We start from the raw sequence: 14,657 nt of genomic DNA, 5'->3' as shown, positions 1-14,657 counted from the left end.
TCTCAGTAAACTTTTCATTGACTGGCAAAGTACAAGCTCACTAATAGTTCAGTGGATGAGGAACCAGAAAGGAAAGAGGTCCTTCCTCCAACTCGGTTTCCTGATTTTGAGGAGTCCCCTTTCTCTTGTTCAGCCCCATCTCCCCCCCCCCCCCCCCCCCCCCCCCCCCCCCCGGATTTTCAGTTCCAGTCTATTTACATTTCAATGTCAAAGCTACAAATCCCTGGGTAGCATCTAGAAAATTTGACATCTAGGAAGCTAAATCACCTACAGTTTCTCTCCAGCCCAAGGCATTCTGTAATAAATGATTTCTTAATTTGTTGACGGGGTGGGGTGGGGGTACGCGTGAGGCCCGAGTCCGAGTCTTGTGATAAAAGGTATGTTTCTCATCTTCTTAGCTGCTTTCGAGAAAATTTTCTCCATTTTGCCGCACATTGGTAGGACAAATATCTTCATTCCTTTGCTTATAATCTTTGACATAATTATCAGTGACATATTGATTTAAAGTGCCGCTACAGGAACTGGAACAGGAATGCTTTGCTTGGCCTTCTGGGAGTTGTAGTTCTAGAGGCACCCGGGTTGCCTGGCTGGCCCCGGAACTGCGGACTACAGCTCCCAGGCCTTCTCTAAGCCCTTACCACACAGGCTCAAAGCCACAAACCAGTAGGAGGTGGCTGTATTGTATCTATTGTATGCCTTGGCTGGTGCATTTTTTTTTTAAAAAACAATTCCCTGGACGTGAAATTGAGAGTGAAAAGCATGGCAGATGAACAAGAAATCATGTGCAAATTGGAAAGCATAAAAGAGATCAGGTAAGCCGGTCACTGCTTAATGCAGCATCCTTCCACTCTCCTCGATCACCCCTCCCTTCCCAGGCATCCCTGGGAGCAAGGAGTACTGCTTGTTGTTGATTTGTTTTTGTTGTTGTTGTTTGGTGAAAACTATCTATTGTTGGGCTACTTGCAAAGGGAATCAGGAGCTGGAAGGGGGTCCATTCATCACACACTTAATGGATGAGGTGAAGAATGAAGGGGCTTGGCTAAATTGAAATCAAGTCTAGAGGAGGTAGTTGGTGGAAGTGTGTGTGTGTGTGTGTGTGTGTGTGTGTGTGTGTGTGTGTTGTGTGTACCAGGCAGAAGGGAAGAAGTGGAGATGGCGATGTCTTTCCAGATGTAGCTGAGATAGAATAGAAGTAGAGGGATAAACCAGGACAACTAACTGTATTTTTTTTTTTTTTTTGGTATTCTTTTTGTTTAGAACGAGTCGCTTTTTGCTTCTTGCTTTATAACAGTTGAGAATGATTTTTCCATCAGCCTCATGACCCAGAGCTTGAGACAGCCTTTTGAAAGCCAAGTTTAACTGGCCAATTCATTCAGTTTGCAACTTTGCTGTGGCTGTAGTCTAGGGATGCTGATGAAGCTGGGGAGTGGGCTGTTCTTATTTGCCTGTAACTCTTTCACCACTTTTTGTTTCCTATCCTGGGGTTGGAAGGAGGTTGTGAACTATGAGGATGTGAACAAGAGCTGGAGGTTTGGCAAACTGAGAATTGTCACACCTCCAATAGGTTACTCAGCGAGCAAGTTTTGATACTGTAGTGCTATTCCCGCCAAGAAAACAATAATAATTCAAATGCTGACTATGTTGGCCTCCCCTGCTGTGCCTAACTCCCTGAATCTGTAGTGTTTTTCAGACATATGGAAAAAAGAAAAATAAAAGGACATAGAGTGTATCTTTTCTTAAAATTTAGGCCATATAATTTAACCCTGACAAATTTGACAAGAGATTTAACCTTTGTGGTATCTCTGCGGGATCTACACATGGTGATGGTAGTGAAGAATCTTGGTTTCTTCTTCCTCTTGGAGGGATTGTGTGTTTTTCCCTTTGCAAAGTAAGGAAATGTTCATTTATTGAGCCCCTGTTATGCCAGCCCCTCCCCCATTTCAATCCATTTTTGCAAGTTCCCTGTGACCTTTGTCATAAGTGGGAAAATGGGGGTCTGGAGAATTTGAGTGAGTTCTTATATTCATGAAGCTTAACAATGCTACATTTTCACAGGAATTGAGTCTTCCTACAAAGGCTCTGTTCTTCTGTTTCCCACTGAAGGTCTGCTGCTGTCTTTTTCTACAAAGACACCAGGAGATAGGAAATGAGTTTCTTTGGTGCAGAAGAATGCTAAGGATGAAACTAATGAAAAGCTTAGACCTTTGAATAGAGGGTCTCTAACTTCAGTCTTCTCTTCATGGACTTTAAAATAAGTTTATCTTAATCCCAGAAATGGACTATTTGGGATCAAGGTCATTAATCCCCAGTGAAAATAGACCCTTTTCAGTGGAGAGCAAGTCAGGAGCCGTGGCTTCTTTTCTCAACCAGGTTAGATAGTAGAAGAAGAGATTTAGAGAGAAGGCTGAAGTTCCACTCCAATAACATAAATTTCCACTCCAATAACACTTGTTTGTTAAGAAAGATCCCGTGTAAAAGCTAGATTTCTGCTGAAAGTATCACAAGGCCTACTAAAACAAAAGATTTAAGTAAGATCCAGAATATCCAACTTTTATTGAAAAATTTCACGCTGTACTAATAACTCTTCGTGAATGAAAAACTACATAGATATCAATATTGATAAATCACAGATTCAGAATAATATAACACGAGTTTTAAAATATACATCATGAAAATGCCTCTGTAAACAACTGCAACACCCTGGGAGCATTTAAACATACAAAAATCACAATTCAGAGAAACTTCAGACTTTTAAACAGTGTTGGAAATGTTAAGAACTACAGAGACTTTTGGAGTTGAAGTAAATGCCAACTTGTATTGTTCTTGTCACCAATCTAAGAGCCAGGGATTACAATGTGTTGGTTTCAATGAGGAAGTTCCCAATAGGCTTGGGTATTTGATTCTTGTTTTCCAGTTAGTGGTGCTGTTTGGAGTGATAGTATCACACTGCTGGAGGAAGTGCTTTGCTGGAGTAGCAGGTTCGGGGACTGGGCATTGCCAATTCTCTCTACTTCCTGTTTGAGGTTGCTTCTTACCTTCCTGTTCTTGCTGTCTGCTGCCATCTCTCTCCTGCCATTATGGACTTTCCTTCTGAAACCATAAATCCAAATACATTCTTCCTTAAGTTAAAGAAAATTAAAAACCACAGGAAATAGACAAGTACCAACAGCAATAAAAACAAAAGAAGATGCTAAAGAGCATCTTTAAAACAACCCTTAAAACTCAACAGATAGGTTCAAATGTAAGACAGAGAAGACAGGGAAAAAAATGAGGCAGCTTAATCCTAAAGCAAGAGAAATCACGGTGAGGTGATTACTAAGTTTAAAAATTGTCCTCGGACAGGAGAAACAGGACTGGAAAACTAAATAGTTGGGAAATTGGGGACTAATATTGTTCCTTACTGAAGAAAAACAACTTCCGGATTCAAGAAGCTAATCAAACAGTAATAAGAGTCAACTAAATCTACTCCAACACACATTGTAATCAGACTTCAGGAAAAGTAGGATAAAGAAAAAAACAATCTTTTAAGGAAAGCAGCTAAGAAGTAGTAATCCCCTAATTATATATATATATGGGGGAAAAATAGAAAGGCAATTTCCTTAACAGAAAAAATACCAAGGACTTAGTAGAAAGAGGTACAGCATGTTCAAGTGCTGAAGGAAGAGCTTCCAGTGTAGAATCCTATATGCAGTGATAATATTGTATTTCAAGATAGAAGACATTCTCAAGTGATGGAATTATCAGCAGAGGTAGTGTAGAAGGGTGACAAAAATATTTCAAGTAGAGAAATAAACAACTTTGCAACACCAGGAAGCACAGAAGTACCAAGCAAAAACATGATGGAAATAACTTTACTTTTTCTTCTGAATTTTCTTAACAATGTTTGGTGATCAAAGAACATTTTTGTTTTTTATTTTCTTTTTTATTATCACATATTAATGTATAAAAACTTCTAGTGACATTGCACATATGTATATAATGTACTTTGGTCATATGGACTGCTCTTACACTTGCTTGTTCCCTATTCCCTGGCCCTCTTCTTCCCCATCAGACCTCTTGAAGGAAACTTTCTAACATAATTATAACATAATCTCAGTGTATATACATGAATATTTATGATATGTTATATATATATGAATAAAAGAAATAAAACATAATATATTTCACTAAAGTTAGTAGTATGTTAGGAGATACTGATAATATATCTCAGTCTATTAAGTCCATTCATCACAGACTTAATGGATGAGGTGAAGAATGAAGGGGCTTGGCTAAATTGAAATCAAGTCTAGAGGAGGTAGTTGGTGGAAGTGTGTGTGTGTGCATACACACACACACACATACATACATATGGTGTTTCTCAAAGCAAACACTAATAATATACAAAGAGATGTTCTTAAAAGTATAAAGAAATAAACACAAAATGAATTTCTAAAACATGTTTAGTTCATTCAAGAAAGGCAGGTTAAAAAAACCAAAAAACAAAGCCACCTAACCACCACCACCACCAAAACCAGTAAGGAAGCAAACAAACAAACCTCCAAGCCGAAAATAAAAAGAATTTACAAAATTTAAAAGGCAGAGCTAGTTTTTACATTGAAATAAATCTGTTATAGATCATGTAAGGCTGGAGAGATACCTTAGTGGTTAAGAGTGCTAATTATTCTTAGAGAGGGCTTGGGTTTGTTTGTAGCTCACAACTGCCTCTAACTCTAGTTCCAACGTTCTTGTCTGGCTTTCATAGGCATCTGCATGCCTACAACAGACTGAATTAATGCAGTACACATGTATACATGATTTAAAAGTATTTTGTTTTATTATTTTGTGTATATTGGTGTTTTGCCGCCGTGTGTGTGTGTGTGTGTGTGTGTGTGTGTGTGTGTGTGTATTACTTTGGCTTCATTAGGAAAAAATGCAACTAAAAAGAGATTTATACAATGAATTTCTAGAATGCAGAGCTTAATTCTTGTAATTTATTCATTTTAAATTGAGAAAATCCTGTCAATATATGCTTGATGTCTGCATTTCTATAGGTAACTATGTATGCGAGCTACATGGAAGGAGCCAGCAAAGATAGAAAAGGATCTGGAGAAAGGAACTAGCAGTTGTTAAGAACATAATAATTTAAAAGTTCTTGGCTCATTTAGTCGGTTCATCTTTCCAGTGGAAAGAATTATCCACATTTTGTATCTAAGGGTATAGATTCGGAGAGATTAGGCTACCTATGGATGGTTACATATTATTGATTTGTTTGCTGTTGGTTTTGAGCTTTATTGCATTGTAGTCAGAGGCTCTTCAGAATTATTCAGTTTTTCTTTATTTGTTATGATCTCTTTTGTTTCCCAGTATATGGTCTATTTTTGGGAAGCTTCCATGGGCTATTGAGTAAAGTGTATATTCTTTAGTATTTGTATGGAACATGCTGGAGCAGACTGCTAGGCCTATTTGATGTATGATGCCACTGAATTCTGTCGTGTTTCTGTTTATATTTTGTTTTATGTTCTGTCTATTGGAGGAAATGAGGCATTAAAGTTATCTACTATTCCTCAGTTGAAGTAAATCTTTGTTTCCAAGTACAGTAATCGTCTTTTTATAAAACTGGCTACACAGTAGTTTGGTACATATATGTACTATCTTCTTGATTGTTTCCTTGATTAAAACCAAGTAACTTTTTCCATATATTTTTGAGATTATAGCATAATTACATTATCTTCCCCTTCCCTAACCTTCTCCTAACCCCTCTCGTGTATCCTACCCTTGCTCTCATTCAAATCCAGGGCCCATTTTCTTTAATTGTTACATTTTATATATAAATGTGATATATATTTTTTCTTTAATTGTTGTTACATTTTATATATAAATGTGATATATATGTGTGTGTGTCTATATATATATATATACACACTTATAATTTATATATTTCTAAACATATAAGTAGAACTTTCTCAGTTTGTATGTTACTTGTATGTACATGATTTCAGGGGTGCCTATTTGTTATTGGATAATCCACTGGGGGAGTTCTTCCTTGGGGAGCATTATTTCCCCACTTCTCAGCATCTCTTCCCTTCCTATAGTTCTTTGTCTAGGGTTAAGGAATTATGAGCTTTCCCCCTTTCATGTTGCGTGTCTATTGGTGTCCTCCTTGTTCAGTTCATGTTTCAGCAGCCATGTTTGTGAGACTTCATGTGAGAGTAATTGCTATTCTCCTAACGTAATTGTCATCTCCAAGGCGTACTGCCTCCCTCTGCTAACCTAGGCCTAGTCCTGGAAGCTCCTAGCCTCTATACAATCTTATCAAGGTCTAGAATGTTTTCAACCTCTGAGACTTACTGCTGAGTAACTTCACCCTTTCTTGTTCTTTCTGAGCTCTGGCTGGCTGGTTCAATCCAGCTGTTCTTGTTCAAACTCCTCTCAAAGCTGACTTAATTCAATTGGGCTTCTCTCAGTTCCTGACTGAATTACTCTGCTTGGTCTCATACTGTTTCTGGCAATCTGTTCTAATCTGGCTCCCTCTTATTCTCTAGTTCGTTATGTCTTACTCAGTATCTAGCTTGTTCTAAGGTGAGCCACACCACAATTAGAAACAGGATTTTCCAGTAAACAACACAATCTTGGAGTTCACAGTATGATCAAATATCCTGCAACAACTTTGTGGCTGTAGCTTCTTTAACATTTCTAGAAGACATATTTTGACAGCAAACTTCCTATTCCTTTGGCTGTTACCACCTCCTCCCACAAATTATCTGCAATTGTCCCTGAGTCTTTCGTGCCGGAATTGTGTTGTAGATAGGACTAGCTCACATCTTGAATTTTGACCAGTTTTGGTTTTCTGTAAATGCTCTGTTGCAAAGAGAAATTTCCTTGGTGAATGATGAGAACTACACTTATCTATGTGTATAAGGATAAATATTTAGAATGTAGTTAGGAATTATGCTCTTCCAGTAACCATGGCTGCTTCACTAGCATGGACTAGTTAACTAGATTTCCAGTATTATGAGAAAAAAAAGAGTCATGTTTTCCCTCTTGATGAGTAGCTCCTAAGTCCAATTAGAGAGACATTGATTACTACTAAGTTGTGCATACCACTATTGCAACCTTAGAGTTATTATATTGTGCTGATTGTTGTGATTCATAAGCATTATAGCTGGGTAGGACTGTTGGTTGTCCCCTCCTTTTGTCTTTTAATACCATGAAAACTAGTTTTCAAGGAGGAGGCTTTCAGGACATATTCTGCTTTGATCCTCTGGGTCAAGTGCCCAACTTGTATTGTGTCTTAAGCAATAGGGAGCTACCTTCTACTTCTGGGTGGTAACCAAGGGCAACAGAAATAGCCTATCATGTTTTAGGAGTCTCTCGGAAAACCTTTGATCAACAACTCTAAAGAGGGTAGCATTGTTAGCCCAGATGGGAAAATTTCATTTAAAGTATGTATGTATATGTTTATACAGATTTATCTGTATTGTAGGTATTTTACGTAGATTGTAATATGAATTTTATGACATTTTTTTGAATCCTTACTCTTATTTCACTCTCTTCTTTGTTTCCTCTCTCCCTTCCCCATTTTTCTGCTTTCCCCTTCGGATCCCTTTTATCCTGCTTTTGTACTCTCAACTGCTTCCAACTTGCAATATTTGTTTTTTACTTTCCTGGTGATTTGAATGAGAATGGTTCCCATGGGCTCATCATATATTTGAGTGTCTAGTCCCTAATTGATAGTGAAGGATTAAGAGGTGTGCCCTTGTTGAAGGAGGTGTGTCACTGACTGTGGGTTTCAGGTTTTAAAAACTCAGTTCAGGCCTAGTCTCTGTCTCCTTGCTCTCTGTCTCTGTCTCTCTGTCTCTGTCTCTCTCAGTGTCTTTGTCTGTCTCTGTGTCTCTGTCTCTGTGTCTCTGTCTTTGTGTGTCTCTCCCCCGCACCCCCCCCTCTGGCTCCCTGCTGCCAGTGGATCTGGATTTGAAACTCTCCAATGCCTGTCTGCTTCTGCCATGATAATCATGGACTAACCCTCTGAAACTGCAAGCAAGCTCCCAATTAAATACATCCTTTTATGAGAGTTGGTGTGGTCAATCTAAATGAAATTACCAAATAACAGGGGGCTCAGAGCTCCAACTAGATGTCTCTTGTCACTACACGAAGCTTCTAGTACCAGGAATTAGTTACATTTAATTGAGTTGCTGGCCAAAGAGGTCCCCTGGGAACTTCCAAACAAACAACCCAGGTTGTTGCCTAGGCAAGAGAATGTTCTCTACAAACTGACAAGGCCATATTGCTGAAGATAATGCCTAGACAACTGGTTGAATATGGAGAAGTTGAACTAGTTCCTACCTAGAGCCTTCACCTCTATGGGCTAGTGTTTGTGGTATAGAAAGTTATGCTGCATGCTACCAATAGAGAAACATAAATACCAACCCAGGTATAAACCCACTGATATAGTGTTGTCCTGCCTGAAAGATATTTTAGTGTAATAGTGGCACAAAGCTTTTGGGAGTAACCAACCAATATCCAACTTGAACTAAGGCCCATTCCATGAGATAGAACTCATACTCAATGCTGCTCAGATGGTAAAAATCCTAAGACACCCAGTAACCTAGGCTAAAACAAAATATCACTGTCCTGCTCAAGGAATGTAACAATAAAATGACTCCTAATGACATCCTATTATACTCATGCATCAGTGTTTTGCTCATCTAACATCAGAGAAGCTTCCTCCTACAGTATAAGGGAACAAAAACAGGGACCCACGGCCAAACAGTATGCAAAGAGTGAGAGACTTTGGGGCTGTGGGGGCATTCAGCTCTAAAGGGATGTCTCCATCAAATCTCTCCTCTCAGCACTCATGGAACCCTGTGGACAGAAAGAGTGTAAGAACCAGCGGAGATGGAGGCCACCAGGAAACAAAGCCTTCTAAACTCCAAAGGACTGATACATATATAAACTGGCAGAAACTGAGGCAACATGCTATATTTTCTTCAGTGTATCTTTTTGGCATTTTTGTTGAATATTAAATTTAACTGTAGTTATGTGTAGTTATGGCTGTAGTTTATGTGTACTTATGTTCAGGTCTTCATTTTTGTCCCAGTGGTATACGTGTCTATTTTGTGATACTACCATGCAGATTTTAAAAATTATTATTATTATTTTGGCTCTGATACTGTTATATTGAGATCTGGAGTGGTAATCCCCCCAGCATTCCTCTTGATTGTTTTGGTTACCATCCTATTTATAAGACCTTCCCTGGAGTTTCCTAGTTATGTTGTTGAATTTTTAAATTCTGTCTTCATACCATCTTGAGTGCTCTTCAGTCTTTCTCTTTATTGAATTGCATTTTCAAACCCTGCATTATCTTTGTCATCTTATTCATTCTTATGTTCGTTTTTGAGTTAATTCTCTTTAAGTTCACTGAGCTATTTGTTTCTCTTTTCTTTAAACTCCTTGAATATTTTATTGAAGTTTATGATTGTTAAATTCTGTGTCTTGGGATTAACCCAAGTAATTGTTCTTACATATTGTTTTGAACTGAGAACTGGGTACATAGACTTCTTGTGTTTGATGTGGATACAGCACGTTTGGCTGGTACACAGGATTTGCCGTCCAGTACAATCTGGCAATTAATGCAGGTGGGTCTCACCAAACTGGGTCCAGTCCCTGGTTATGGGCCCTGAGTTAGGTCTATTAACTGAGGAAAGTCAGGCAGGATAGGGTCAGGAATACTTACAAGGCTAGGCCAGAGCATAGGACATATGAGCCTGTCTAACCCTGACTTATGGATCTGGAACAAATATCCATAGAGGCAACTGGAACTGGAAGGGACTGTGCCAGCATGCCTAGGTATGTTACCTATGTTTCTACAGCACATAGACAGGCTAAAGAACTCCTGGCAGGTATTAGTCTTGGGTCTGTTGAGTCCTAAAATGATAAAGAGGGCCAGGTGAAAGTCATCTGATGAGTTCTAAAACGAGGTAAAGGGCAAGGAGAAAGTCGTGGTCCTTGGCAAGCAGTTTTAGGGCTACCTGAGTTGGGAGGGGCTGTGCCTGGCAGTGCCACAGGTTACCTGTGTCATCCCTCTATATGGGCTGCCCAGAGAGTTCCTGGGAGTGAGGGTTTCAGGGTCTTATGGGTCCAAAGGTAGAAAGAAGGGTCAAGAGAAGGTCAAAATCCCAGAAAAGCATCTACAGTTCAACCAGGGTTGGGAAGGACTGTGTTTGGGTGCCCAGATAGGTTACTTGTGTTTCTGCCTCAAGTGGGCAGGCTTGAGGGTCCCTGGCAGTGAGCATTTCATAATTTCATGAGTCTCAAAGGAAGGAAGAGGATCTAGGAAAAAGTCCATTGTTGCTATCTTTATTTAATTGATAACAGACTAGGAAGACTTTTCCTGGCCCAATAATAGGCCATTATTTATATTACACTTATAAGATGACATATGCTAATGAAGCTATTCTAATTTAAGTAACATATACTACTTGTTGTAAACTCTTGGTAACAAAGTCTGGACACCATTGTGGTGAAGGAGATAACCATGAATGAATTATTGGGCAGAGGGAAGTATATTATCATTTGCTGACTGCTCATCATGTGCCACATATCTTGGGAACTTACATGTGTTAAGTCATTTAATCGTTACCACATGACATATAAAGTTCATTGTGTTCTTTCCATATTAGGACTGAGTAAGTCAAAGCTGAGAGAAGGTGGTCAGATAATCTCACTTGATATTTAAAAACTCAATACCCCCTTTCAGTTTAGGATGAAGTACTTAAATTCACCCCAACATGTCAGCTGCTCTGTGTTGATTTCTTCCAAAAATCCCTAGGTTCATCTAGGACCCCCTCTCCCTCCTTTAGTAGGTGGTTCAGCAATGCTGAATTTGTCTTTAGTGTGTTGTGTCCTTCTACTCTAGTGCCTTTGTTCATCCATTCTTACTACCTGGACTGCCTTCCCTTATCTCTCTGTACTCACTGACAAAGGACGAATATTCAATAAATACTTGTTGGATGTTTGTATGTGTATGTGCACACACACACACACACACACACATACACACACACACACACACTACCTACTGCATATTCATCACATATTGTTTTTTTTAATTTTTAATATTTTTATTACATATTTTCCTCAATTACATTTCNAATGCTATCCCAAAAGTCCCCCATAGCGCCCCCCACTTCCCTACCCACCCATTCCCATTCTTTTGGCCCTGGCATTCCCCTATATTGGGGCATATAANGTTTGCAAGTCCAATGGGCCTCTCTTTCCATTGATGGCCGACTAGGCCATCTTTCGATACATATGCAGCTAGAGACAAGAGCTCCGGTGTTAAATGTGAGTCTGATTGTTATTATTCAAAGGCCAAAATCTAGTAAAGGGCAGAACCAGCATGTATACCCAGGTATGAGTTTAAAGTATATGTTCTTTCATGATATGTCTCTGCCTGCACAAACGGGTTCTTGACCCAACACTCACTCCACTGGATACATGATTCAAAATAGGATGCTACTCTGAATATCAGTTTCTCATTTCTAAAATTGGAGTAAAAGTAGACAGTTCCATGTATTCTGCATGTAACCTTGAATATGTTGAGAATAGAAGTCCAAATAAGAAGGGGTCTAAATAAACAATTTTCAAAAAAAAAAAAAACCCATATATTGCTCTCCTGTAAGGCAGGTCAACAGCTACATCAAGGATTCTACATATGCTTGGTAACTTGTTTCAAAGGTAATGTAGTGTAGTGTATAATATGCAGGTAACTGTAGTTACTTTTGCAACATTATATCAATGTTCCTGACAAGTAATACAAGGGGGAATTTTTATATTAGCCAGCTGTGCTGTATATTATAAGAGCCATTAGCCACAAGTTTAAAGTTAAATTCATTAAAATTAAATACAAATTTAACTCAGGTCATTAGTTATGGTTGCTGCATCTCATGTGCATTGGTTGTCTCTGAATGTGAGAGGAAGGGTTAGAAAAATGACTCAGAAGGAAAAGCCTAATTCTGCTTTCCATTTCTTCCTCCATTTTCCATTCTCCTTTTGGCCTGTTTCCTACTCTTGAGAAATTTCAGGAACAAGACTCTGCAGATGGAAAAGATCAAGGCCCGTTTGAAGGCTGAGTTCGAGGCTCTGGAGTCTGAAGAGAGGCACCTGAAAGAATACAAACAGGAGATGGATCTCCTGCTACAGGAGAAGATGGCCCATGTGGAGGAACTCCGACTCATCCATGCTGATATCAATGTGGTATGTGGCTAGTTTCCTGGAGCTTATCTCTGAGTCCATTAAGGATAAGGAAGTAGGGCTGGAGAGATGGCTCAGCAGTTAAAGGCACTGACTTCTCTTCCAAAGGTCCTGAGTTCAAATCCCAGCAACTTTGGTGGCTCAAAACCATCTGTAATGAGATCTGATGCTCTCTTCTGGAGTGTCTGATGATAGTTACCGAGTACTTACATATAGTAATAAATAAATAAATCTTTTTTAAAAAAAGGATGAGGAAGTAAAGAATCTTGTTGCTTTTCATTTACACGTGACTTAGATACCCCAGGGGAGACGTTCTAAAGTTACTGTGATGTAGAAAGATCCCAGGAATTCTTAGGTCAGCTCTTATTATGTCACTGACTAACCACAATGAACAAGTCCTTCATTTCTGAGCACCGTACTTTCTCCTTGTATTATGAAATAGGCTAGTTGACCTTCAAGGTTTCGTTAAGTTCTGACATGCTCACATTCTGGATGTCTTCAACTTGAGTAGCCAAGGAAAGGTCGACTAGATTCCTGCCTCTTGAGGATAGCTTAAAATTCTTAAAAGTGTCCAACCAGACCAAACAAATCATCCCTGTATGTTTAACCAAGTGGGGCGCTCTCATTAGACTGACATTTGGGAACTATTGGAATATTTGAGAACAATTTCTGAGTTGAAAAACTTCCCTCATTTTTAATTATTCATGAGGACTCTGGGCTTCTGTACAGCTTATCCCTTTATCTAGAAGTAGAAAGTGTTTACCTGTCAGTCAAGTACTTTCTAGTCCTTTCTAGCCTATGATAGAATCTTTTTTTTTTAATTCATCTTTGATGGAGCTTAGTTTTTATTCCTGAGAAACTTATTTCTGTGGAATTACTCATTTGCAGAATATTGTCAGGTCTAGAATATATATATGTATATATGTATATATATATATGTGTATATATATATATATATATATATACATATATGACTTGTATAATAGACCCTTGAGGTTTAATGTGTTAGCACAAGATTTTGGGTCTCCTGTGGGGACTGTAGACTTTGCTGCAAACTAACTGATAATATAGAACCAATAGAATTAATAATGTGTTTTCAACACAGGAGCTGAGAATCTAGACCAGTACATCTCAGACTAGAGCACCAGGGTCAACTGGAGAGTCTATTAGAACACAAATTGTTGAACTTTACTCTAGAGTTTCTAGTTAAATGTTCTGAATTTAAAGAGGGCTTGAGAATTTAAAATTCTTAGTTCCTAAATGCTAATGCTGCTGTAGCAGCTGTGTGTGTGTGTGTGTGTGTGTGTGTGTGTGTGTGTGTGTTAGGGTGTGGGATGGAGTGGTAGGGGCAGAAGTGTGGCAACCACATTTTGAAGACAGTTGATCTAGGAAAAAAGTGTAACAGCCTCAAAGACACAAGTCTTCAATTCTTGTGTTGATTTTTTTCCTTAAGTATTTTTTTCTGAGTAAATCCTTTATTCTGTGACCTTCATTCAGCTCACTAACCTCTAAAAACAATGATGACATGATCTAGATAACCTTTAAAGGCAATTCTAGCTATGGGAGATTACTAATTTGAGTAGCTTAACTACCATTTTATGAGCTCTATTAGTTCCTATATTTAGTGCTTTCTGTGAATTTGATCATTTGATCGTTACTAAGAGTACATGGGGTATGCACTATTAAACTTTCACTATTATAGTGATGAAGAAACTGGCACGATCAGTCATATAGAAAAGCCATTGAGAACTTGAACATAGACGGGTCTCCCTCTGGAGTCTGTCCTATTATCCATTCAGTTATAAAGCCTCTTGAGAACTTTAGGATCTTTTCTGTTTCTGCCCTTCTCTATTTTCTAGATGGAAAACACCATTAAACAGTCTGAAAATGACTTGAACAAGCTGCTGGAGTCAACCCGGAGGCTTCATGATGAGTACAAACCACTGAAAGAACACGTGGATGCCCTACGCATGACATTGGGCCTGCAAAGGCTTCCTGACCTGTGTGAAGAGGAAGAGAAACTCTCCTTGGAGTAAGCTGCCTGTTCTCTGACCCCCAAATAACACAGTGTAGCAGAAAGGAGGGTATGGTGCAGGGAGGGACATGGAGAGATACATAAAGCCTGGCCTGAAAGTCAGAATACACAGTCCTATTCTTAGATCTGTCAGTGGCCAATAGTCTCTATGCTGACATGTTATGTAAGAAGAATGATGAGATGAAGATTAATGTAAGAGTTTTACCTATGCACTGGCACAATGGCTCAGGGAGTTAAAGGGCTTTCCACCATGCCTAGCAACCTGAGTTCTGTTGCTGGGACCCCTGTGGTAGAAGAAGGGAATGAACTCCTGCAAGCTGTCCTATGACTTCCACATGTTCATGGTAGCATCCTGTGCTTGTCTACACACACACACACACACACACACACA

At 39.0% G+C, this 14,657-nt stretch overlaps 1 protein-coding gene across 2 annotated transcripts in view; it reads left to right on the top strand.

The window, feature by feature from the left end:
• The first annotated feature begins 590 nt into the window (after positions 1-590).
• Positions 591-14,657, top strand: part of Zc4h2 (zinc finger C4H2-type containing) — a 17,544-nt gene continuing 3,477 nt past the window's right edge. For both annotated transcript variants that reach the window (XM_021153879.2, XM_021153880.2), the window contains exons 1-3: positions 591-812; positions 12,063-12,234; positions 14,091-14,263. In XM_021153879.2, coding sequence (XP_021009538.1) covers positions 760-812; positions 12,063-12,234; positions 14,091-14,263 — 398 coding nt within the window. In that variant the 5' untranslated portion in view covers positions 591-759. The remainder of the gene's footprint in view (positions 813-12,062; positions 12,235-14,090; positions 14,264-14,657) is intronic.

This window comes from Mus caroli, chromosome X (assembly GCF_900094665.2).
Source record: "Mus caroli chromosome X, CAROLI_EIJ_v1.1, whole genome shotgun sequence".
Taxonomy (NCBI): domain Eukaryota; kingdom Metazoa; phylum Chordata; class Mammalia; order Rodentia; family Muridae; genus Mus; species Mus caroli.
Note: the sequence above shows the minus strand (reverse complement) of the source record. Positions and strands in the feature narration are given on the sequence as shown.